Raw genomic sequence first — 27,597 nt, forward strand, 5'->3', positions numbered from 1 at the left:
CTTCGAGGGGGGGTACCTGTTCCATTCGACAACCGACAAGGAACTCAATACGAAAAAGAATAGCTCGCAGACAGCGACATCTTTATCAATTCTCATCAAGTCCACTCCTAAGACCTACAGCCGAACGCTCCAGCGCTCGGACAAGGGTCGGTCCTTCGGAGGCTCCAGAGGCTTTCAGGAGAGACGGTCCAGCCAATCAGACAGATCCCCTAGCCAGCACAGGCGCAAACAGCATAAGGCGGTTAGCAAGGGTTTTTTCAGTCCCCCTTCTCTGCACTAGTCTCGGAAGGGAAGAAATTGTGACAGGCCAATCTGGATCCATGGGTCTCCGGTGGTGGGCAGGCTTGCCCTTCACACTCACTGCTGGAGGACAAGGTTCATGGACCCATGGATCCTCTCAGTAGTATCCATGGGCATCCGGCTCCCCATTCCTCCCTCTCCTCCTTCCACCCCTCCCGCAGATTGGTACAGCAACTCTGTTGGTGGAAATACACTTGCTGGTAGCGAGCCAGGCATTAGAGGAAGTCCCAGCCTCACAGCGGGGCACAGGCTTCTATTCACACATTGTCATCATACACAAAAAGAACCAGGCTGGCCTGAGAGTTGTTAGAACTTTCCACCTTAAACCTTTCCCTCCCTCTCCAAAAGTTCAAGATGGTTACCCCAGCCTTCATAGCGGAGACGTTGTGTTTGGGAGACTGGCATTGCTCCCTGGATCTGAAGGGTACCTACATACACATCCCGATTTGGGAACCCCATCAGTCCTTCCTGAGGTTCAGGATCATGGGTTTTCACTTTCAATACAGGGTTCTACCCTTTGGACTCATTTCGGCCCCTGGGTCTTTACAAGGCTAATAAACCCAGTGGCAGCCCTACTCAGGGCGCAAGGCCATCATATTTACCCATATCTAGACGTCTGACTAGTCAGGGCGAGATCACAGAGGCGGTTCAACATACGGCATTGCCCTCATGAATATACTATACAACCTGTGATTTTCTATCAATCTCAAAATGTTGCAGTTGGTGCCCACACAGAGCCTGACCTTCCTGGGACTTACCTGGGACACAAGCTCCAAGAGGATCTTCCCCTCGGAGGACAAGATCACGGCCATCAAGAGGGCCACTGGGCCTTTTCTCAGCAGAGCAGTGATCTTGGCATGGTTGTACCAACACCTGTTGGGAGTTATGGCTGCATGTCTTCTTGCAATGCCACATACGAAGCTCAAAATTAGGTGGCTGCACTTACATTTCTCTGCCTCCTGGAACCAGGAGAAGGGCTCGCAGACAGAGCAGGTAGGCGTACCACAACAGCTCCACCAGGATCTGATTGGTGGGGTACAGACAACAACCTGTGGATAGGCAGGCCCTTCCAGCAACCATCACCTCAGGTCACCATTACCACAGACTCATCCGTAGAGGGATGGGGAGCTACCCTGGAAAACCACAGCGTCCATGGAGTATGGTCCTGGCAGGAGCATCTGGCGCACATCAAATGGCTCGAGATGATGGCTATCTGGCTTGCTCTCAAAGCCTTTCTACCTATTACCACCGGCAGGGCGATTCTCATTCAAACAGACGGCTCCACCTGCATGTATTACATCAACAAGCAGGGTGGCACCCGGTCCCTTCCCCTCCCCTCTGCAGACTGGCGGTTGACATTTGGGAGTGGGCTTTGGTGAACAATATACACCTGTCAGCAGTCCACCTCCAAGGGGAGTCCAACCTAGCGGCGGGCAGGCTCAGAAGGCTGGGCGGGGACAACTAGGAATGGCAGTTGAACAAGCAGGTTCTTCAGGGGATCTTCAACAGGTGGGGTCATCCGCAGATGGATCTCTTCGCCACCAGTACCAACAGGAGGTGCACCCAGTTTGCCTCCTGACAGGGGCAAGGCAGGGGTTCGCTGGGCGACGCATTGCAGATCCTGTGGAACTGCATGACTGCTTAAGCTTCCCCCCCCCCACTTCCCTGGTGCACAGGATCATCTGCTGTATCAGGGAGTCGAGGGGCATTCCGATCATCCTGATAGCTCCATGGTGGCTGGCAAGACCCTGGTTCTCGGATCTGCTCAGCCTGTTGGACCAGGCCCTTGTACACGTCCCACTGGGCCCAGCACACCTACTCTCTCAGCAAGGGGGCACAGTCATCCACCCCTCCACGCAGAAATCTGCTCTTGCAGCTTGGTTCCTGAACGTGTCTCTCTGAAGCTTTTGCACCTGTCACAGGCTAACCTGGCCCTTATACAGGGGGCTAGGAGTGACGCAACCAGGAGCCAGTACAAAAGCAAGTGTACCAGGTTCTGTCACTGGGCAGAATTAAAGGAAATTGATCCTTTGTCTTGCACGTTGGACGACGTGCTCTCTTACTCTGCACACCTCGCACACTCAGGCGTGCAAGTAGACACAAGCCACACTTATCTGGTGGCCATTGGAGCTTACAAGCACTCTCAGGAGGAGGTATTCTCATCCTCAAATCCGGTAGGTAAGAGGTACTTAGTTGGCCTGACTAGGCTATATCTACCTATCAAGAAACCGCACCGGTGTGGGACCTCAATGTGGTCCTGTGTGCCCTGGTGCATAAACCATTCGAGCCGATGGCGTCTGCGGACATCAGGCTAGTAACCATTAAGACGGCCCTCCTAGTGGACCTTACCTCGGCACGTCAAATTGGTGAGATCCAGGCGCTAGTGGCTTCAGAACTATATCCTACATTTCATACGGACATGGTGGTGCTCAGAACACACCCTGCATTCTTACCTAAGCTTGTCTCCTCTTTTCACCTTAATGAGGAGATAGTTACCAACTTTCTTCGCAGACCCTACGGATGATGCCCAGAGGGTAGTGCACTGTCTAGACCTCAGACAAGCGCTATGATTTGTAAGTGATTTCAATCAGGCACACACCCAAGTCTCGCCCAGCATGTAGTGCGCAAATGAAACCCTTATTTATTTTTATCTATAAGTTCAATATTCTGAATGATATACCACTCATATGACGCCCTTCTCAAAATACGCCCCAGGTTACACTGAACCAGGAATCAGGCTAGTTGTAAAGGTAATTATTTGTTTATTTATTTAGAATTTGGAATCACTATATGTTTTTAATAGGTAACAGCAATCGCCAGTGGGGTGACAGGAACAATGAATAAGATCTTTAAGGCACTGGGAATCAAGTAAGGAACACAAAACGAATACAGCAAAGAAAATAATACTTTGGGTTGGTTTAGAACAGATGGCATTATGGTTAGAGGTTCCCACTGCAACACCCCTCAACCCACCAATAGCAATTTAAATAGATGTGAGGGGAGAGCAGGTACTCAGGAATAACACCAAACAAACAGAATATCCCTCCCACCTTCCCCCTTTAAACACAAGAGAAAATGGATTTGACTTTTCAACTGTCAGTATGGCTTTGAAATTGGCTGAGCAAAAACACAAAATATGTTCAAAAATGCTTAAATTATTATAAATTCCTAGGGGAGCCGCTTTGAACATATGCAAGCAAACAAAAGCAATGATTTAATCAAACAAAAACAATTGGAATCTCAACGCAAGGTGGGAAATAATTTAAAGCTATTCACACGTGTAAAACTTTAGCTAAAGGTAAATTTGTGGCAAACTTTTACTTATGCAATTTTTGCTATGACGGGTCAACCGCACGGTTGTGAGTTGTGAATGTAGCTGAGGAAGTAGGTACAAGTGGGAGTTGAAATTTTGCTTCTATCTTAAAAACTGAGGGAGTTATGGAGGTTTTGGTGAGAGGTGTTTCTCGAAAATAAAGACACGAATTTGGACAAGGACTTCAGTTTAGAATCAGAAAATAAGGCTTATGCTTTTACTCAGGACTAGAGTGTTCAGGCTAGGCAACCAAGACGGGACAAAGTAAGCTCTGTGACTGATTCATGACTTCAGTAACAGATCCCCATCACCTTACCGGTGGCACCGGTCCAAACACTCAAAGTGGGATTTATGGATCAGAGTTACACAAATAAAGATGACTATGAAAATGGCGCTTTAACAACTAGACAGAATAAGATAGCACTAAAGATTTTGACACTGTTACTGGTTATGAAAGTAGGGATAGATCAGAGATGAGAGTGGAACAAGATAATGCAAGGTATACAATAGTTCTCTAGCGTCCTATTAATACAATCCACTGGGATTTAAGATTTTTGGACAGTTACGGTTCTGGTCAATGGATTGGTTCTATCAAGGAAAGACAGCACATCAGGCACAGGACTGGATCAGCTAGGCCGGTCACCGGAAATGCACAGGATCTGCCCTTCTTGTTTCTGGGTATTTCAAATCAGCGGGATGGCGAGTTCATCAGGCAGCAATTATGGTAGCAACCCAGATAGTTTCAGAATGCTAGTTTCAGGATGCTTTCTCACACCACAGCGCTTCACTGGGTTGTGAGGATAAGTTTGAGGATTGAGGCCTTGCTGAAAATGGTTCAGCTACTGTTTGGCCTGGTCCTTGGCATCTGGATCTGGAAGGATGTTGAATGGCTGGATGTTGAATGCTGCATCAGAGTGCTTCGCTGGAATCAGAAGAGTGTGTGTGTCTATGTGTTGTCAGCTGTCTCTATCCTTTCAAATGACATCACAAAAATGGGTGTATAGGCTGGCTTAACTAAACTTGCCCCTGTGGACTGGGATTGGATCAGGGCCTCATCTCCGCCTTGCAATCGAGTGATTGGATCAAGGACAGATGTCACATTTATGGTTTGGTTTTCACAATCCTTAGAAACCTCCCCTAGCCACTAGTATCAAAATCGAATTTTGTCACATATTTATATATTTGTAACCTCTACAAAAAATCACATACAGGGATTACATATGCTATGGAGTATCTGCTACTCAAAATCCTGCAGCTGTGAGATCTTGTTTCGCCTTTCCGCAGCATTTTGTCAATTTCTCCATGAAAATATTTTTCAAATTTCCTCCAAATTTCCACAAATATGTGTGTTTACCAGAGGGATGTGTGTGTAAAGTTTAACAATTCTAGCATTAATACAGTTCCCATAAACCACATATATTGCCATTCCTGTTCCGAATATGCTACACAGCTCCATCATATCTTGAAATGTAGCGCCAAAAATTGGACTAACAAATCTGCCCTTTTTATATTTTTCACCATTTCTGATAACAAGTTATGAGTCTCTAAAAATTGTTCATTATATGTTCTTGGCAGCAAATGGTCCGCCCTTTGTCTCTCTCTGGAGCTCAAGGAGTAGCCCCCACCTTTGGGAACCTTCTGCAAGCCAAGTTTATGACCTCTTCACACGTCCCTTTCCTGGCCTGGAGAATCTGCCATTGTTCAGTCTCTGGCTGCAGACTAAAGTCTGTCCTACCCCACAATTAACATATGCCAGTGAGTATCTGCTGAGAGGAATGCCCTCCCCTTGGGGGAAACCTGTTTTTCCACTTCTTGCAGGCCCAGCCAGGCTAATTTATTCTTAATTTCTTGACTTAAAATCCAGCAGAAAACAAACTTGTTGCATCAGATGATATAGGTAAATTACATTCTTAGATTTAAACCTGTGGGATCAAAAACAACTGAGATTTGTATTCCTTTCAGCCACAGTCCTTTTATAATTGCTAATCCGGCAGGCTTTTAGTTTAGATAACTTTAAAGTCTAAGCAGGATAGCCCAGTGTGCTGCACTCAGATTTTGACAGGAACTGTTATTCACAAGTAGCCCAGGGTACTGCACACAGATTTTTGACAGGAACCGTCATTCACAGGCAATCCAGTTTTGCTGAAAAATGTTTTGCTTTTAACCTTTCAGGACTTTGTACATTCACAGTGCTTCCTTAGGTTAAATGAATTTTAGCACCAAGCAAGATTTAGAGTGTTGAGAAGTGTTGTGTACAGGCATTTTGGAGTTTTACTTGCAAAGCAAAAGTCATTTACTGGCATTTTTTGGAGTTACACTTGCAAAGTGCTGCTGCTCCCTCTGCACTCTGTTTGCTTGTCATGGAACCCACTGGCACGTTTTCTGCAGCGTGTGCTCTATTCCATCACACATGCACCATGGGTGGCAGGTTGTGCAGCCATCTTTTTGTGTGTTGAAAACGCGGTTTTGGAGGTTTTGGTGCGCAAAAAGGTTTTGCTGCCATTTTAATGTTTCTTGCACCATAGATAGCAGAGTGAGGTCGCATAGTATAGCAGAGTGGGTCAATACATCCCACAAATTCTACCTGGACAGAACTAAGAGCTTCCGCAAATCAGACGTCCTTTGCGGGATCAAAACCAGGCCTCCAGGGCTTCCATTGCAAGTTGGATGGTTATGACCATCAAGGAGATGTATGAGGGGCAGCACAGGCGCCACAGCGGCAGCTTTCCAAAGGCACGTTCCGTGGCAGGTTGTTAGCAAGGCAGCTATGTGGGCTACTCCCTCAGCCTTCTGCAAGCACTACTGTTTGGATGCCAGCGCCAAGTCAGACGTGGCATTTGGTCAGGCAGTGTTAAGGAACTTGTTTTCTTAAGAGGGGCAACTCTCCACCCTGGGCTACATTCAGTTGTAATCGCCCATACATTATGGAGGAAAGGGGACGGGATGTAGGAGTAATTATAAGTTACTCACCATAGTGGCTAACACACTCCTAGTCCATAGTCCCCTTTCCTCCATATGGCCCACCATCCTCCCCCCAATAAAACTTGTGTCATTAGGAAATGTTAATATTGTTGACGTCTCAAAGGGGACTGAGGCATCGCGCCAATGGGCAAAGTCAGGGGAGCGCATGCTCTCAGGGCCGCGCCCCCGCGTGCATCTAAATTTAAAGGGGAAGACGCCAATATAGTATGGAGGAAAGGGCACTGTGGATTAGAAGTACGTTAGAAACTACAGTGAGTAACTTATAATTTATTCCTTCTTTTTTTTGGGAATCAAAAAAACGTTCTGTATAAACTATAAAATGCATATTGTATCATGACACCCACCCAATATCACTGGCTCAGCTATCACCTGTTAGGAACTCATGCTGGCAACAGTAAAGACAGACACAAGTGATCACAGTTTAAGGGTATTTATTAAACGGTTTAATTGGTGGGATAAACACCTGATCTAAATCTAAGGTGGGAGCAAGCTACGACCATCAAATAATAATAAGGCAGTCCTAATGGCGTCTTGTCAAATAAAAAGTGGCTATACTAAAAAAACATATTGCCAATCCTTACTGCTAAATTACAAAATTGTGTGGGATAGTGTTCATCAGAAAAGAGTGTTTTCAAAATGATAAGTTAGGATGGTATGGCTGGGCTCCCCCCTCCCCACATTTTTAGCACGGGACAAGGCGGGACTCCTGAGCACAGCACACACCCGGGCCTCGCCAGCACAAGTTTACAGTTCGTTTCCAAAATATCAGGGCCAAAGTCTCTTGCCTCAGAGAACCTGATGTGTTACCATCAACAAAAACAAAAGTTCCTTCAATAAATCTTCATGAGGCGATTACTCTTCGCCTTAGGATGCCGCTCTGCCGGGCTCCGATCCCTCATATAATGCGGGGCTCCCTCCGTCGGGTTCACTATGGCCTTTCATTCACAATGTAACATTCAAGATTCTCAATTGGGCCTCATTACGAGTCTGCCGGTCTGGAATCCGTTGTTTCTGTGAAGGCAGTGACACTGTTACCGCGTCCGCAAGCATGCAGAAATAAGGTGCGATTACGGTTTGTCGGTCGCGCGTAAAAGACCATTGCGGAAACGGTCTCACTGCCGGAATGCAAACACCCACGGAGACGGATGCACGGTGAAACATTGCAGCGTTATATCCGTTTCCGCCTCTGCCGTCGCGGATATGGAAATACCAGATCCGGAAACAGTCACTGCGAAAAACGGATAGAGAGCGGCGGCCATTACTTAAACCACAATCCACTGCCATCCTCTGCAACCACAGGGCCTACTTCCACTGGGACTTGCTCCACACGACGAAGAAGATGGCATCACGCATACCAGCGACACGCCAGCGGAAACCCCGCTTCAGCGAGCCAGAATTAACAGTGCTGGTTGAGCACATCGTAGACAACGCCCCAATGCTGTTCAGTGCCAACCAAAGTCGCAGCACACAGCAGCGGCGCAAAGAGATCTGGCCAGCAGCAGCACCGAAGTGCACCGTAGTCGGAGTGACAGGTGCGCACATCAAAGATTGCCACAAGCGATGGGACGATCTGCGGCTGCATGTGCGCAACCTAATGGCAACACACGGCCAGAACAGCACCAGCACAGGAGGGGGACCTGCTACACCCCTGAGGCTCCAGACATGGGAGGAGAGGTGCAGAAGTGTCCTGCACCTCAAAGGGATTGAGGGCGTAGGCGGAGCAGAGTTCGGAGCCAGCCCACCTGGCAATGCTAGTAAGTACGAAGAGTGGAAAAGTATGAGTGTGAATGTTGGAACCCCCCCCCCTCTCCCCATCCGGGCCTGGAGGCACACAACGCATCCACCAATGGCCCACACGCACAAGTGGACAGGCAGACAGCGTGCAACTGTGTGCAAGCTGACACCCACACACCTGAGTGCATCACCCATCAAATGTGTGTCCATGCAAGTGGACCAAGTATGAGGAGTGCTTTGCATTTGATCGACTCATATAAACATCCTGTCAAACAACTATCAGCATGGCCTGCATTCCCCCACAGGCACATCATCCGACAGTGAAACTGCACAACAGCCTACTCCACGTGGCACTGCACGTAGCCGTCGTACCCAGACATCAGAGGATGCCACTGCCACCAACTCTGGAAGTCAACCATTGGCCCGCCAACATCAGCCACTACCACCTCTGGGAGTCGACCATCGGCCCGCCAATGTCAGCCACCACCACCTCTGGGAGTCAACCATCGGCGGCCACGGACACACCCATCTCCGCTGCACCCCCAGCATGGCATGTGGCCACTGGATCCACACCTGCTGCCACATCTGCCGCATCCATCAGTGGTCGTCAAGATACGGCTGACGACGATGCATCCAGTGGCAACAGTGGACTGGTGGAACAGTGTGCTGACCCACCACAGAATGAGGATGACAGGGGCAACATCATTCCCCTACAGGAGTTAAAATTCAGCCCGATCAATCTCCACAGCTCAAATGCGCTCCCCCACACCCTCACTCACAGAACTAATCGGCCACCTCCTGCGCATCGAGGAACACCAGGCGAGCCTCGCGCAGCTAGTGGAGCAACAACTCCAGGAGGCTAAGTTGCAACGGAAGGAGGCCAGACTCCACAGGGAGAGCGCTGCCACCTCTGTGTATAGACTGTCACGTGCCATCGGCAGATTCGCTACCACAAACATGGTTGTGTCACGTCGGGTCAGGGAGGGGAACACTCTGATGTCAACCATCGCCGAGTCAATGCAAGTGGCCCAACAGGCACACTTGGCCAATGTGCCAGCTGCGACCACGCCAGTGCCATCTGCAAGCAGCACACCTTCCAGTTTGGTGGCCAGTAGTCCTCGGAGGCGGTCATCACGGCTGTCCAGACCCTCCGGCAAGGACGTGTACGGCCACAAGCGTACAAATACAAGTAGTGTGGTCAATGTTAAACTGTCATACAAACATTTGTGATGGGGTTGTTGTTTGGGGATGGGTACGTTGGGGATGTGGGGCTGGTCCTTAGTGGGGTAAGTCAGTTGGGGCCTGATTGGGGGGTGGGTACATTGGGGAGGTTGGTGGGCACGGGTGTGCTTCATATTCATCCAATTCCCGTCACCCATGTAATGTTGTAAATACACTTTTGTTGCAATGCAAATGTCGAATGGATATTGTTGATTTCCTGTGCATTCAAACCATTTAATGTCGTGCCACCACATGAAGTGCCTAATGTGCATGAGAAGTGTATCAGAAAAAATTGTGAATGAGTGCTGCCCGTGCATGTCGTCCATAATGGGCACCCCTGCCAGGGAGGGCATCCATCCCATCCCCATCCCCATCATCATCATCGTCGTCATCACCATCATCATCATCATCCTCTGTGTTCGGAGGCAGTGGAATGGTCCTGCGTATGCACAGATTGTGCAGCAGGGCACATGCAACTACTATCTTCCCTGTCTTCACTGGGCTGTACTGCAGTGAGCTTCCCGATCAGCTCAAGCAGCGGAACCTGGCCTTCAGTAATCCAAAGGTACGCTCTATCATACCACGTGTGCTTATGAGTGCCCTGTTGTAGGCCTCCTCATGCCTGTTCCTGGGCCTTTGTATGGGCGTCATCAGCCATGGCGTGAGTGCATATCCAGCATCACCTGCATGGCAGTGTAAGCATGGGCACATGTTAGTGTCCGTGGTATCACTGTGTGAATCAGATGCAGTACAATCATGGCCCGTTTGTGAATCCGTAGTATGGGACATCTTTTGAGCCAACTTGGATAACAATACCATGCAGGGGTCATTGATGGTCACATCCGTGGATTGATAATGGCCAACGACTTGTTGCGCACAATTCGATGCCCATGAGTTCATATGTGGAGGCTGACTATGACATTGTGATATGATGCCTAGACCGGCAGCAGTCAATCACTGCTCACTTTAAAAATGGGAACAATGCACACTGCCAGTTAAGCGCACATCGTGTGCATTGAAGGTGCACAGGTGCATTGGGCGGGTGAGGGACTCACATCCTCATGTCGACATTGCATGTGGTGCAACACCATGGCTAGGGTGTGCATGGGCGTGGGCTGGGCAGGTAATTGCGCACTGTGGCAATTTGAAATGTGACGCGTTTCAATGTGTGGGATGTGGTGACTGTCCATACCATTGGGCAGGGGCCATGCATTGACAGTTGTGCGCACCCAAATGGCCGGGTCACTGTGGGCCTTCGCTACCCCCCAGCCCCACAGGGGTCATGCATTGGTAGTTGTACTTACCCAATAGCCATGTGCTTTGTCCTGCATAGCGTTCCATGTAACGTGGCAATGTAGAGTTCCGCAAGACCATCGAGTCATGTGTTGACTTCGGGAATCGTGCACAGCAATGGCTGTTCACTTGTCCAATATTGCATACCATCTGGACATTCAGTGAGTGGAATTGCTTCTGATTGCGGTACACTGCCTCGATTGCATGCGGAACTGTCAACTCAACGTGGGTGCAGTCTACTGCAATGGCATGGAAGGCCAACTTGGTGGCAATGACCTAGGCAGAGGTACAGGGTAGGGATATGTACTCAGACGCAGGATTGTGACAGCCCGTGCAGCTCACTGACAGTATGCTGATATGTTCGTGTTCCAAGGAAATGCAGTACCAAGACACGTTTCAGCAAGTGGGGGGGGTGCAGTCCGGATGCCAATGCGGCTGCTGATGTCCTCCTTGATCAGGGTGACGATGGACATGATTGAGGGCCGGTCAAGCCGGTACAATGTGTGGATTTGCCCTGGGGTCAGTATGTTATGGGCATCGGGTTCACAATTTGCCACCTGCACCACCTCCTCTGCCCCACTGCTGCCACAATGTGCACTGCTGCTTGTAGGTTCCCTAGGCCAAATGCTGCTACAGCGGCTGACAGCATGGTTGTGTTTGAAGGTCGCTTGGGTGTGGGTGGGGCCCTTTTGTAGGCTCCCAGTAGCCTACGTGATGCAGCTGGCCTCATTTTGCACACCCATGGCCTGATTCAGCTCACCTGCCACTGTTAACGCTATCTTTGCGGTGCCGGCGGTACCGCCACGATGGACACAGTGTTTCCGCCATTATTCTGGCGGTGTTTCCGTGTCCGTGCTACTCGTAATGTGCACAGTGTTACGTGTTGCTGGTGACTGCGGGTGAGTCGGCGTGCAGTTTCCGCCGACGGGATTTCCGGTTTCGTTGTCACTACGGGGGTCACTTCGCGGTGATGGTGTTTCCGGGTTGCAAGGTCGGAATGAGCCGGTCCGGTTTTACCAGCAACATTAAATCCGGACCGGCAGACTTGTAATAAGGCCCAATGTCCTTTTAAACAACCATTCACTGTGCACAACCCTCCGCCAGGTTCACTCTTGTCGACACAATGTTCACGTGTGTAGTACTATTCACCCCAATTTGCAGGTATCCCTCAGCCAGGTTCATATTTTCCAAATACACAGTTCACTTTTCTGTATCACAATGCAGGATTCATGCTCGTCAGCTTTCCCCTTGACATCCCTCCGTCGAGTTCACATAGCCCTTTTGACACAGTTCATGATTTTCTAATACACTTCATGATTTGCTCATCTCATTAAAAAGGAGGGTTTCCTTCTCCTAGCTTTCTCTTGGCATCCCTCTTTTGGGTTCACACTTGCCGCAGTTCACAAGATAGTTCCTTTGGACCCCTTAGGTTCTTCCTTTTACCTAATTCCGGATCTCAGCCCACAGTCAGGCTTTCCCCCAAACCCCCAGCCAGGCTTCCCTTTTATCTCCTCCTTGTCAACGAGTCCGAGACTTTCGATTGTATAATGGGTTTGACTCAACCCTTGTATGACCCCTCTGACTCTACACATCGGCCTCTCCTAGGGCCTCCTGGTACTTGTAGTTTCAACACAGGGGGACCAGCCAGAGTCCTTCGAATGAGCGCCCACGTGGTGCCTGACCACTCTGCAGCTGGTCCTTCAGTGGACTTTTTTTCAAGCTTAAACACACACAAGATCTTTTTTCACAAGTTCATACAATGTTGCTGTTCGCAACCTTGGTCTCAACACAGTGTGGTTTGCTTTCAGCTCTCTCCGACTCACCTGCGCTGCTGAACCCTTTGGCTTGTCTTGCTTTCGAGAGTCGAGGGCGATACCACGGTAGCAAGTGTGCCTCCCTGCCTGGGTTATTAATGCGGGAGGTCCCTGTGCCCTGTTGACATCTGTTACATCACATGCCAGCTGTAAATCCCGGTCTTATGATTTTTTTCAAGGATGCTTTGCGGGTCTGGGTTGAAAAGGGCAAGGGCACTTCCCTCCTTGTCGTCCTCTAAGGTCTTGCTGCCTTTCTTCTCCTTTTGAACGGCTTGTTCGGAATACCTGCTTCCTTGTGCGTTTGGCCTTGCTTGCAGTGTGCTTTCGTGCACCTTTTATCCCCCTGGGGAAGAGAAAATGCTGTCAGGTGTGCGTAGTTATTATCAATTGGCTGACTCTGCCGGACACTGGTGTTGGGACATGTCAGGTAAACAGCTTGGGTGTTAGTCCGTTGTCTGTCACTGTGTAGGAAAGTGTTTGTCTTGTATAAGAGGGAAGCGGGGTAGAAGGATGGGGAAAAAGGGTTATAGGGAAGGGGGTACCATGTCTCATCCTTAGGCGCCCCACCTCCACTCCCCGAAGGCCTCTCATCCAGGTGATCCTCCCCCGCTGCTCCACCCTCAGCAGCTGGATCCATCAGCAATGGCCTTGTCTGGATGTCAGATCCCTGGGGACTAGTAAGTGAGGCGCGTTCAGGTTTCTCACATACTGTAGCAGCATGTATAGATGTATTTGGCACTAGGTTGTGAGGCAAACAGAGGCTATATTAGCTTGAGCTCTGGTATACAATAAAGGAATGTGCTGTGTTTCTGCAGAGCCAATTTGCTAAAAGTACCAGAGTTGCTGCTTACGGGTGACTTCACCTTTTACCATATAGGAAGGAGGGGTCTTTAGTTGTAGCTGCATAAGAGCCCTCAGATACACAGTTTATTTTTTATGTTGCTGTTTCGTTTGTGATCATTTTAACCTCGACCTTTTGCCTTGCAGGAAGAAATTGCTAAATACGATAAAATATGTGAAGAAGCATTCACAAACTCAAAAGATAAGAAGATTCTGAATATTAAACATTGGCTGGATTCGCCTTGGCCAGGTAAATCAAATAACCGTTTCACTTTTTTACTTGAAATGGACCCTTAAGGCATGATTATTGTTTGAGATTCTCGCTGTTTCAGTCTGACTGGAAGGGCACTGACTGCAACATTATGAGATAATTCCTCAAAATCTATATGAGCATAATTTCTCAGCCAACATTATCATATTTTATCACTAGTCCCATTTCATTTTTATTTGGTGTAAAATAGCCTATTTTGTCATTCTTTGTACCGTTGATATGCACTTTTGCATTTGCCAGCATGCACACTATCTGCTGAATACTTTGCCTTGAAGGATAGTTCAGGGGCAACACGCTTGTCCTGGAAGCAAGACAACGCAGTGCAAAACAGGTTAGAATCCCGATCCCTTGGTTAGAAACCACTTGTTGGTGTTAAGCACGTTCTAAAGGAACAATTATATAATAAAGGAGATCTAATTAGTGTATCTGTAGTAGGTCCATACATACTGAACAAAAAGGGGCAGGGTATATTCAGAAACATGAATGAATTCTATGAAAGATACCTGGAAAATGTAAATTGATGATTTTGTTCCATAACAATAAGTACTGAAAATAATGGCAAATTTACGTTTCAGGGATTCTTTACCACTATAAGAAAAAATAAAAATTTGGGGGAAATCGGTTTAATCTTCCCCATTTTAAACATTGGGAATATTTAGTGTTTGTACTGTGTAAAGTGCTGCAAAACACACCCCAGATTGTTCATTTTAGAGCACAGTATTAGATCCAGTCCTCCATTACTATAGTTGGTTCTAAACCTGTTTTAATCTCTCTTCCTCTAGTTTTTTTAAAGACAAAGGGCCTCATTACGAATCCGGCGGTAACCGCAGCGGTAAAACCGCCTGGTTACCGCCGGACTCGTATTACCATTCCGCCTCCGTGACTCCTGGAAATACCAGGGCATTACGACCCTGGTGTCCTAGGAATCCCACGGAATGGTGTAAATCCCCATTCAGTCCCATAGGACTCAATGGGGAAGTGGAAACACCGGCACCATCTTGTGATGGTGCTGGTGTTTCCACGTCCGCCTGCAGGTGGGAGGTGTTCAATCCGCCACCTCCCGCCTGCAGGACTCTGGATCGGGCGGTCCGGAATTAACAGTGGCGGCGGGTTTACCGCCACTGTTATTTCCGGACCGCCCGACCTGTAATGAGGCCCAAAGTAATGGTGCAAACGGTTCCATGTGTTAATGTCCCCGCAAAAATGTCGCCATGCAAGAATGGCGCCTTTTTTTGCGTCAATATTAACATATGGAACCAGGGGACACGCCTGCAACCCCACATTTTTGTAAAGGGAAAAGGGGTACACCCCTTCAACCCCGCTCCCATATACCCCATATATGGACCCCACAAATAATGTCGCCTATGCAGTTTCCCAGCGACTATATGTATGGCGACATTATTTGTGAGGACAATATTACCTGACACCGTGCAAACATGTTGAGCTAATGATTAAATGTGGAGTCAAAGTTATGTATTTTTGTTCTATATTTCAAGGAAATTGGGGGCTGTAAATTCAATTTATCAAAAATGTAAACAAACCTGAATAAAGTTATGCAACGCTGGCATTGCTCAATTTGAAACTCTGAATATTGGTCCTCATTAGGAGTATGGCAGTATGGGTAAAAATGGCTGTAAAATAGCAGTAATGGAATTACCACCACTTTTTTGCACGGCAGTACTACAACTTTTGAATGTGAAGAATTTACCTCCCGCATATAGCTGGAGGCGAATCCCTCAATTAATCTCTAGAACTCGACAGATTTACAGCTGCCAAATTAAACCAGAACATATCCCAGTGTAGTTCTATGGACTCAAGACATTTGGATTTATACTGCCTTGCCACAACTTGTAATCCTGTGATACTTCCATGGGGCTGAGTGCTAGTAATGGTAAATGATTTGGGTTAAGTGTTAATATGCATGAATTAATGCACGGGTATTCTATACCGGTTCTTATTATGTGTTCTTGTTGGCCATGCGCAATGCCCCGCAACCAGCTTATATTCATAAAGGTGAGGCCTTCTACTAAAAATATAACACAATATAAAATGTGTTCGCTGAGACTTCCCAAACGAACGTCTCAAGCATTTCTGATATCGCCGCTACTGACCCGTCGCCGGTAACTTCTCTGAGTAAACCAATTAGTGACATACCTCATTCTGTCCGGTCACCTCCTCACATGCAGCTTTTAGCTACTACTGCACCACTACTCTCTCAGGGGAAATTGCTAATTTTGTTCAACCGTCTGACAACTTAGTCTCCCTCAACGGATCTGCCTCTTAATGCCACTCTCTGCGCTTCACCATCCTTTTGTACTTATCCCCCACTACATACAATAGATTTGCAAATAGCTAGTACACAAGGAAAGGGAGACTTGCCTCCATTTAGAATCCGCTTCTCCCTTCTAGACACCCGCTCGTTACTTAAACACAGTGCAGAGGTCTTGGATTTCATCACTTATAGGGGATATGATGTTATGACCATCACTGACTGCTGGCTTACTCCTGATACCCCCAGTTCTGCCACCTTAGCATTACCTACCGGTTTCTCGATGTACAGTTCAGACTGTATGGAGCGTTGTGGAGGTGGAGTTGCCATACTTGCTTCCTATCACCTGAAAATTCAAGTCAACCATCATGATTCCATGGATGATTGTGAAAGCCTACTGGCCAAAATGAAGCTGCACAATAATTATTCCTTAATTGTAATACTTGTCTGTCACCCCCCTCTGAAACACTAGCCTTTGAAGAAAAACTAATCAGTCTGATCAATAAAACAGCCAAGCTCAAAACTCCAGTGATTGTCCTTGGAGACTTTATGTCCTGGGCTGATGATCCCAAGGACACCATGGCCGTTTCCTTGCTTACTACCCTTAAATCCATGGGCTTTACTCAGCATGTATCCATGCCTACACATAAGGCTGGTCACACTCTCAATTGGGTACTGACCCATCATATCTCCATATCTGACATAGACATTGATCATTGTCCAATATCTAGGGCTTTTAAAAATTAATACACAGCTAAGCTTAAAGCCAAGAGGAAAGAGCAGAACATTTCCCATTGGCAGAAAGCAATACAAGCAATCTGCTCAGAAAACACCAGAAGTATCTGGGAAATTCTCAGGGAAGCAAGTAGAGGGGGGAAAACCCTGATGATTAATCCTATTGGCAAACAGCAATGGATTGATTTCCTAAATAATCGGGATAGGCAGACAGCTCTTGAAAACATTGAGCTAGAAATTCAGGCCCCCCTATCTCAACCAATCAAAATTACGTACAATAAAATTTTGACTAAGATCAAGAGTCTAAAAACATCTAGAGCCCCGGGACCCAATGGTTTGGCAAATGTTGCGATTAAAAGTAGACCAGAATTTTGGCCAGGCCTTTTAGAGATCATGTTCGAAAAAATATTGGCAGAGGGAAGAATATCTGTTTCCTGGCAGAAAGCAATATTAATTCTGATCTACAAGAAAGGCAATATATTAGACCCGGGGAACTATGCTACTATCCATGCTTGATTGCATGGGAAAAATATTTGCATCTTTTTTGCTAAAAGAGCTACAAGCAGGGATAGAGGAGACAGGAATACTGAGTCACTTCCAATCAGGATTCAGACATGGCTACTCGACTAATTATAACTTGATAATCATTGACACTTTGCACACCAGAGCAAGAACTAAGGGCAAACCACTGTTATATGCCCTGTATGTTGATTTTAGACTAGTATTTGATCTGATCCCTAGGGAAAAAATCTGGTTAAAATTAAAAGCTATGGGCTGCCCTCTGGGACTTTTGTAATACTTGCAGCCATTACATCAAAATAACTGTGTCCCTCAGATTGGATGTACAAGGGACTCGGACTAGCCCTGTAATACAAAATAGAGGGGTGAAGCAGGGTTGTGGCTAGACACCAACTTTGTATAATTTGTTTGTCTACGATCTCCAAGTGGCAATATCTGTAGTCCAGAACTGCCCACCTAGAATTGGAACGACCCTGTGTCCAGTTTTAGCCTATGCAGATGACCTTGTGGTAATGGACCACACGTTTAGTGGGCTGCGCAGATCAGCAGAAGCCCTATGGGCCTATGCAGATAAAAACGGGCTAATAATTAACAATGAAAAGACGCAGCTAATGATGTTTTCTAGCAAAAAAACGAGATGCTTGAAACTGAAAATGGCGGGTGTGGAGATCCTATATACACCACAATATAAATATCTGGGGGTCAAAATAGATACAAAAGTAGACTATCTTACTTGTAAAGATGTACGCAAGACCGGAGCGGCCCAGGTTACTGCATTGATGAAGCAGTTCTCAATTAAATATGTTGGCTTTACTTTATGGGGGGCACGCCAATTATACATACAGGTATTTGCCCCCATGATCACATATGGACTTGAATCCCTCCTTACAATAGACTTACATTGGCTTCAAGTCATAGAAGGCAAATTTTGGCGGAGAATCTTGGGCCTCCCTGTATCTATTCCAATGTCAATTATCCGATTGGAGCTAGGATTAATATCTTTGAAGGCTATTGTCTTGAAGAAAAGGGCTAAACTCTATCTTAAAATGCGGAATAACACCAAAAATGGTTTGTTGGCCGCCATGTTACAGGAGACACAGAAGAAAAGTACATCCTGCCGTATGAAGGAGTCAAACGAAAAGTTCTATAAAGAAATTTGCTGGACCCCGAGATGAGGCAATAAAACAGCAGAAATGCAATGTTCATTGATCACACATGTCGAACTTTGGGATTGGCTCGAAAATTATACTCACTTCAGTAGTCTGAAAATATATCAGTTTGTAACATACGTCTTATATACATTCAAAAGTCCCCAACCATACTTGAATCAGTGCCCATCCATGAGGCTTCATCGATTTATTCTTCTATTGTGATTGGCCCATCTTCCTATTCTTACAGTAACAGGTATAATTGACAAAATCTCTTTACAGGACCGTCATTGTAGAATATGTAAAAATAAGGATGAATTGGAAACAGCTGAGCACTTTTTGACCGGATGTCCCGATATGCAAAGTACATACCGATTACATTACGGAATATTTAATCATAATCTGCAAAGTGTTGGGGAGAATCTATTTTGGTATAACTGCATTAATACCACTAATATCAAGATGTATTTTTCCTTATATAAAGTCTGGATGAAGATTGAAAGTCTGTTGGGCATTGGCATCTAAAATATTGAACAAATATAAGACCTAGAACAAATCTGATAGACACATATCTGATGATGTGACTGAGGATGAAAGTCTCCTATAAGGCTATTGAGAACTTAATGAGAAGTTAGAAATAGGAAACTCTTAGCTCCTAGGACAATCTCTAGAGTTTAATCTTGTAATACGACCCAAAAGTGTGACGGTAGGCATTCTTACTAATATGCTGAGAATGACTTTTTCTGAATCTTGTTGGTTTAGTCAGAATAGAGGATGGGCCATTACACCGACATTTTATTTCATTGAGATGGTTCTTTTTAAATGAATTTAGATGTTTTCACTGATTATAGATATGTTAAACATTTTTAACAAGTGACAGATTGGATTAAGTATATTTTATTTCAATTGTTTATTTTACTTATTCTGACTGCATTTGTATGTCTGTAAATTTATTATTGTGTATTTCTATTTCTCTTTTCAATATGTATGATTTATTTACTGTGTGTAAAGTTTAAATTGAAACTATATCACATTAATAAATAACTAATAAATTGATCACTGCCCTTGGTCAGATCACTTTCAAATCACATCTGATTTTTGCTTGGCCAGTCCTGTACTTTCCCAGCAAGTGATTCCTTGACAATATGTTCTTGCAAGAAATTTAAAGAACCCCCTCGCCCCCACAATCTCTTCCCGTCTCACTTGTTACGCCACCTTGAACCAGCACATTCCTTCACTAATTCAATGATCTCACCAATCACCTCACCAATACGATTAATCACGTTATTGACACTCTGGCACCTAAAAAAACAAGATTGGAGAAAACCAAAACCAACTCCAATTCCTGGTTCGGGGATTCCATTATTACTCTACAGCGGGACAAGCGTAAGGCGGAAAGAGAATGGAGGGAGAACCCTACCCCTTTTCAGCTTGCCAGATACAAATCACTAGCAGCCAACCTGAAAGAAGCTATTATTGCAGTCAAATCAAAAAGTTATACCAACCGGATTGCTTCTGCCCCCCTCCCTCCTTGTTTGTTCCTCCCCCTCCAGCACTACCTGAAATGTCGTCAGACCTAGTATGATAGTCGCTTGTCTGTTCTCATCTCCTACCTCCCGCCTCTCCGCCTTATTTTTGTCATAGCTCTTGCACAATCTGAAATGTCGCCAGGCCTAGTAAGATAGATAATTTCACATTCTTAACGTCTCAAGGCCTTGTAAGAATATCATTGTATTTTCCCTTGCCTTCAAGTGCTTTGAAACACATTGATAGTTTATTTGTATAGCACCTATACACAATCAATCAATCAAGTCTAGTTTGCGTGAACTGTTTACCATATTGAAGGAATTTGAAGGCAAGTCTCAGACGGGTTCCCCCTTTTTGAGGGACACCGACTGGTGTCAGCAGATACATAACAAATTCAATCATAACGTTCTTGGGCATCAAACCACCATTACTATTTCTGACCATCCCAAGTCGCCAGACATGCTAGCACATGCCACCGATAAAGACTCAGTACAGGCACTGTTCTATTTTAAGCCCTTGTCAGAGAAACAGATATGTGGAATCGTGGCCAAAATTAAAGCCTTTTGATTACTGCCCATCCAGGCTCTTCAAGGACTGCATTGAGGCACTGTCTCTGTGGGTTACCCACCTTGTTAATATGTCCTTCAAAGAAGCCAATGTACCCCCATCACTTAAGGAGTCATGGGTAACACCCCTACTAAAGAGAGTACTTTGGATCCCCATGATCTGAAAAAACTATGGACCTATCACTAACGTTCCGTTTATGCTAAGAATCCTGCACCGAGTGGCGTACCTACAACTCCAGGACCATTTGGGCATTTGGAGAGCAATCAGTTGTTCAGCCCCAGGCAATCAGGCTTTCGGGTCAAGCATGGTACTGAAACAGCACTTCTGGACCTCAGGTCAAATGTAGCTGGTATTGTTGATAAGGGCAAACCAGCCTTGCTCATGTTACTTGATCTTTCCGCTGCATCTGACCTAATTGACCACTCACTGTTGGTCAAAAGACTGGTTGCTCAGGCTCAATTCTCCTCCATGTCCTCTCAATAGATTGCATCCTTTTTGGGCCCTAGATCTACAAGGGTGGCAGTGTATAGTGCCAGCTCCCGCCCTCCAATTGTTACATGCTGTGTCCCGCAGGGCTTGTGTATTTCCCCCACACTGTTCAACATATATACTATGCCTCTTCTCACACTTCTTGAGGACCTGGATCTACTATTTACCAACTGCACAGATGACCCTCAGGTCATCATTAAACTATTGGGAAATTAAATTGAGGACTCTAATACCATTAACATCTACAGCACTGCACAGGTCTGGATGGCCTTCAGTTTGCTTGCCCTGAATGGCGGAAAAACCGAACTCCTCATCATCGCTTCCGGTAACAAGCACAAACCTCTAAGCTCCGACTACACCACCTTCTCTATGGCCGATATCCAGATCAAAGGGCCAATTTAGTCAAGACTCTGTGCATAATAATAGATGCCAAACTCTCCAAGCCACAAGTTGCCCAAATAAAAGCATCATGTGACTATATTGCAAAACTTCTTATCCACATCCGTCCCTACATTTCGCTTCAAAATAAATCCATACTCCCCACAGCCTTGATTAATGCTCGACTTGATTATGGCAACAGCCTATTAGCAGGCACTACTAAATCAAACCTCCCTATTCTACAGGTGAAACAGAATAACGCAGTCAGAGCTGTCTATGGTATGTCTCCCAGAGACCACGTTTCAGTTAGCAGACGGGAACTTCATTGGCTTCCCATTAAACCGCGCATTTCGCACAAAATAATGTACCTTTCTTATAAGTGCTGGAACGCGGACGCCCCCCAGTATTTGTCCAACCAGCTAACTGCAAGTACAACGGTTCGCGCATTGCGCTCCCACGATCCCACCAAACTCGTCCAACAGAGATTTAAACTCTCCAGTTTTGGTGGTACCAGTTTTGATGTCCAAACACCGCAGGCATGGAATTTGCTACCCATTCATCTTAGGAAAATGAACTCCATTTTAGAAATCAAGAGGGGAGTCGAGACTCTTCTTTTCAACCTTGATCCAGACTGAGGCTTCTTTCTACCCTTTACTCCCACCTCTGGATCCGTCTGTGTGTTGTGTATTGTTGATTGTGCACATTGAGGCCTGCAGGCGATTTAATGCGTTAAAAAAATTAAATCAAATCAAATTTTGCAAATTTTCTGCACGATTACCACCAAGCTTTTAAAAAGGCCCTTTGTGTTTTGAAACACAAAAAACTTCATTAGTTGATTTGTGGCAATGGTAAGAACAAGCAGTATTTGAAATACCACCTGTGTTTACCATTTGCGTCATCAGCCCATGACGTATTTACCTCATGCAAAATGTCATGAATACTGCATGTAGTAATTACCTTATGTTTATGGGTTCGAAGTGCCCATAGGTACCTCAACCCAAAGGTTTGTGTCAAAAATATATCCGTTGAGCGTGAAATGCTTTCGTCCTTTAAGCGATAGGATGTGCTAGCAGAACCCTGCAACTTAAACAAAAAGATACTGAAACCCCAGACAGAGTAATAATGTGGTCCTCCCCCCTTGGCTGCAGAAAGCACAGATTCCTGTGCCTTTTTCTTCAAGGGACTGTAGAGATGTGATCCACTATTATCCCATTTGAATTTTGCCTTTTTAATATTGTAAAAAAGACTGCAGTATTTCAGATAAAAAAGAGTGCAGAATTTTGCAAAATCTGCATGTTTGCTACGTGTTGTTTACCGCATGGAATTTTTTTTTTTATAGATATTACATAAATATGACGTGGTATTTGTGAAGTATTGAATGTTTGCTTTGAGAGTATGACACCCTAGTGACGGAAAGCTTTTAATCCCAGCAAATCTCTTAGATTCCTGTAGTCAAAGTAAGTATCAAATGCAAAAATCAATTGCTGAATACGGCTAAACTCCTAATGAGAACCAAGGCATTATTATAGAAAGCAGGATAGAAAATAACTGTCCTGTTCCAGTGGTGCATCATTACAGATGGTTAAATGGTATTTCCTTACATTTTTAAAGAAAGGCGGTGACAGTTGAAAAAACGTGTTCATTTTAATTAACATGTGCTCTACCTAATGTACTGTATCTCCTGAACAGGTCAACGGATACATGTTACAGTACTGAAGATGGGCACAGCTAGCTACATCAAAGGAGCTTTGAGAAAGACACCACTCACATTGTAATGCTGTAACCTTATTTCCTTACAGGCTTCTTCACTTTGGAGGGAGAGCCAAAGAGTATGACTTGTCCGCCAACTGGCATCCCCATGGACATGTTGGACCATATTGGCAATGTCGCCAGCTGTGTGCCTGTGCCGAATTTTAAGATTCATGGAGGTCAGTGGGATTTTGGGTTACCTCTTTTCGGATCCTTTTAAATCTCTCTTTTTCTCCCAGATTAGTCAACAGTTAATTTGTTCATATGAGTTCAGAAGTGCACATCTATTTTGGGCTCCCCTCACTTTCTATTTGTGGTATGTCCTGCCATGGCATGGGGAGCAATCAAATTGTATTCCTACATCAACTGGGAAGGCTGAGTGCATGTGTTGCCACAAGCGCTCAGATATTCTTCCTACCAAAGTGTGTATCTACATGGCTTTACCTTGCATCTCTTCTTCACTCAGGGAGAGTAAAGGTACAGTGCTTGCTTTCAAAGTTGTGTGTTCATACAGTTTTTCATTCTTGAAGAAACTACCTCTGTTCCCTGATCACCCTTCAACCAGTTAATAAGTGGTCGTTTCTTGCTCTTTTTCCACTTTTTCACTGATAGAATATAGCCAGGAAGCCAAGCAGTCTAATTTTATTGTAGGCCACAAGTCCCTTTTGCTTTTATTTCTGAACAATGGATTAACTGAGTGGGGCAATGGCCGACATTCAGGCTGCCATAATGATGGCACCAGCATCTCACTGAGGTTTCAAGAATCCTAACATCAGCTTGCTTTAGTATTGTGGCCGCACATTGTCTGCTTGCTGACTTTTGTGCGAAAGATACATGGGTAAATCCGTAATAGAATATTACACTAGTGGTGGCTGCAGGCGATCACTGTGACCACTGATACTCTGAGAGGTGTAGCAAAGGCAATATAAGTTTTCTTTCATCTTTAAGGTAGGTACAGGTGCTCACAATTGCACTTGAGCTTAAATCACTTCTCAAAAACTCCTACATTTTGTACTGTCCAGGCAGGTGATTGTCATGGGGCTCTAGTGGGGTGCATACATGACTTTCTTGTCATCGGATGTAGAAGAGGAAAAAGTCTTCCATTTTGCAGTTGTTAAGCATTAAATCATTTTGGTAAATCGATGAACTGGTTGCATGCAGGCACTCAGAATTAAAATCATGTGAATAGATAAAATACATTCAATTAACAATTGTTGGTCTGGCCATATCTTCTGCTCCTCTGATCCCAGACCTGAAAACTGAAGGCCACCTGTACTATTTCACCCAGCATCCCAGACTTGACTCATGATAATAGTAAGAGAAATTAAAGCTTTTTCAGAGCAGCTTGACCCCTGCCCAGTTAAGTCTGCCAAAGATATCATTGACTCCCTCGCACATGCTTAAACTTCCTATAGATCTATGCTCATGCAGTCAGATGATGTTTTCTATCTTCTTAAAAAGACCTCCATCCCTCCACTCCTTAGGAAAAAAGCCAATAGCGATCCGAACATTTCTGAAAATTACCACCTTATTGCAAATACTCAGTTCAATTGGTAAAATCCTTGGCAATGCAACAGCGTTTGCAGTACAGTGAATCCCAAAATCACTTGCATGACCACTGCTATGTATGGTTTAGGATAGTCACATTCATGGAATCTGCTCTTCTTTTCATGACAGATGAAATCCTGACATCTCTGGACAAGAGTGCCATTGTATCCACATTCTACTAGATCATACCTTTTCTAGGCTTTGGCACTGTCAGTCTTTGCACTCTGCTCAATTGCTTTAAAAACTCTTTTGACATTGAAAGCACTGCCCTAAAGTGGATTTCTTTCTTCCTGACTGACAAAGAGCTGCAAGTCAGATGTGGCCCATTAGTCTCCAAATCCACATCCACCATTCACAACTGCTAAATCCTGAAGGATACATTCTTTCCTCCTGCCTTTTCAACACTTACATGAAACCTCCTGCAGACCACATCATGTTGTTTTCTGACACCTTCCGAACATATGTGGTCGCCACCCAGATCTCCTTTAGACTGAGCGCCGCACCAGTGGACCTGCACTGTATTATCCCTGCTTCAGATCCAAGACTGGATGATTGATAACAGCCTTTGCCTGAATATCTCAAACGCAGATCTAATACTGTCCTTCCATTTCACTGTTTCTCCCAATCTTATGACCTCCCACATTAGGAGCCTCTGCCATCCTCTTCCTCTGGCGAGAAACTTGAGATTGGTTTTTAATTGATTTCCTTCCTTCTAGTGTCTGGAGAAGGCCAGAATGAGTTGACCAAGGGCCAGCCTTACTGATCACGTCCCAAGGGACATTATGCTGGGAGGCCACTGCTGTGGCTTTAGCTCTTATAGTATGAGCGTGAATGTCCTTCGGGGAATGCGCTTTTGCTCGACATAGCATTGGTTGATATGCTGGCCTTGGAAGCCTAGGAATCAGGGTGTTGGCCTCCAAAGATGACCAAAAGTTAATAAGATCTCCTGATCTGCTTGTTCTGTGCAGGTAGAACCTGAGAGCCATCCTTACATCGAGGGAATGGAGGACAGTGAAAACAGGCAATTGAGGATTCTGAAAGAAATTTGACAAAACCTCCTTCTCGTTGATGTGGATCAAGGGCACCACCTTAAGCCGGTGGGTCCTGAGAACTATCTTGTCTTTGTTGAACACAGTAAAGGGGTCTAAATTGGAAAATGCTTGATTCTCACTAACACTGTGTAAGAGCTACTAACGGGGCAACCTTCCAAGTGAGGAAGCTCAACTCCATAGGAGCCAGAGTCTCAAAGGTCTTGTTGGCCATATCCGCCAATACAATATCCAGGTCCTATACTGGTTGAGTCCTACAAATCAGGGGGTATATTCTAGTTAAACCTTCTAGGTGCCTTTGCGCCACTGAGTTTGAAGTGGAGAAGGACACTTCCTGAGTGTTGCCGTCCCAATAGCTGTTATACAAAAGCAACACAAATTCACCCAAAATCCTAGAGGCTGCCAAATGGGACAGAAATAAAATCATCTCCTTAACTGGGCAATGCACAGCGTTGATGTGATTGCCCTACATCTGTCAGAATCTGGTCCATTTACTCGTGTAGAAGCCTTTCTTGCCGCCCGAATGATTTTCGTGTTGTCAGAAGACAAACCCAGATGCCATAAGGTTAACTGCTCAGAACCATGCTGCTAAGCTCAGCAATCAAGTAGAGGGATGGAGAACCCTGCTCTTCATGCAGAACTGGAAGGGGAACTGATCCTCCCGTTGGGCTATCATCAGGTCAGAATATCAGAAATGACCTGGCCACTGGGGTGCGGTCATGATGAATGTCAAACTTCTGGAGTTATAAAATCTCACCAAGACTCTAAGGAGGGGTATCTGAGAAATAGCATAAAGAAGTCCCATTGAATTATCAGAGCGTCGCCCAAGGAGTTCTAGTCTAGTTCACCCCGGGAAGCAAAGGGCACTTGCTGTTGCTGGACATTGCACAGAGGTGATTAAAAGAAGAAAAATGTAAACTTGCCCTCGTCCCAGCCTAGTTCTTTGCAGCACAGACTAGAGTCTTGAATAGAAGCCTTGGCCCTTCTGATCTGGGGGCATGGGCTTTATCACTTCCATTGCTTAAAGCTTGTTGACTTCCGCCAGAAGCATAGTAGATCTCACCTCGATGAGAAATGTGGCTGAAGGAGGGAGAGGAGATACAGAGATGCGGTGTCCCCTGGAGATGACAGAAACGATCCATGGGTCTTGAGAGATAACACACCAATGTTTCACATGCCAAAGGAGGTTTCAGTCATCAGGTTTTGGGTGAACCTGGCTCATCCTGCCATTCCTTCTTAGAGTTGGAAGATGCTGTGGATGAAGATCCAGTAAAGAATCTCTTGGATGAGGTTCTCGCCTGTGCCTATGGGTGCTGGGCGATCTGCCTGGGTTCCTGGCCTTTCTATTCTGATAACCACGAAACCCACCAAAACTTTGCCTGGCATCTCTGGCCTATTTATTGATTGGGTATTTATAATGCGCCTATACAGCAAAAGATGTCTCAAGGCGCAACAAGGCAAAAGGTGGAGGGGTTGGGGGGACTGGGATGAAGAAAAACGAAAACATTCCCGGTAGGCCTTGTCATTTGGATCGTGCAAGTGCAGTAACAAGAAGTGCGGGGGAGAGTTCTGGGAGGATAGCTCAGGGGCAACATGCTCACCTTGGAAGCAAGACGACACCGAGCACCACAGGTTCGATCCCTAGGTCCGCGCTTAGAAACCTCTGGGTATTAAGCGCGTTATAAATAACCTATCATAGTATATCATTATCAGCGGGGGTGCCAGTCAGGGCAGAAAGAAGCGCCAGTGGGTTAGGCGAGTGGTAAGGGTAAGCCAGGTCGACAAGTGCCAGGGGAATCAGAGAGTGAAGGGGAAAGAAGGTCCACATGCTAAGTGTGAGGGACGGGGCTG

At 45.7% G+C, this 27,597-nt stretch overlaps 1 protein-coding gene across 9 annotated transcripts in view; it reads left to right on the forward strand.

The window, feature by feature from the left end:
• Positions 1-27,597, forward strand: part of OGDHL (oxoglutarate dehydrogenase L) — a 2,607,259-nt gene that overhangs the window by 1,269,484 nt on the left and 1,310,178 nt on the right. For all 9 annotated transcript variants that reach the window (XM_069610806.1, XM_069610810.1, XM_069610809.1 and 6 more), the window contains 2 exons: positions 13,645-13,747; positions 23,200-23,328. In XM_069610806.1, the coding sequence (XP_069466907.1) occupies positions 13,645-13,747; positions 23,200-23,328 (232 nt within the window). The remainder of the gene's footprint in view (positions 1-13,644; positions 13,748-23,199; positions 23,329-27,597) is intronic.

This window comes from Ambystoma mexicanum, chromosome 8, assembly GCF_040938575.1.
Source record: "Ambystoma mexicanum isolate Mex_15411 chromosome 8, UKY_AmexF1_1, whole genome shotgun sequence".
NCBI lineage: Eukaryota > Metazoa > Chordata > Amphibia > Caudata > Ambystomatidae > Ambystoma > Ambystoma mexicanum.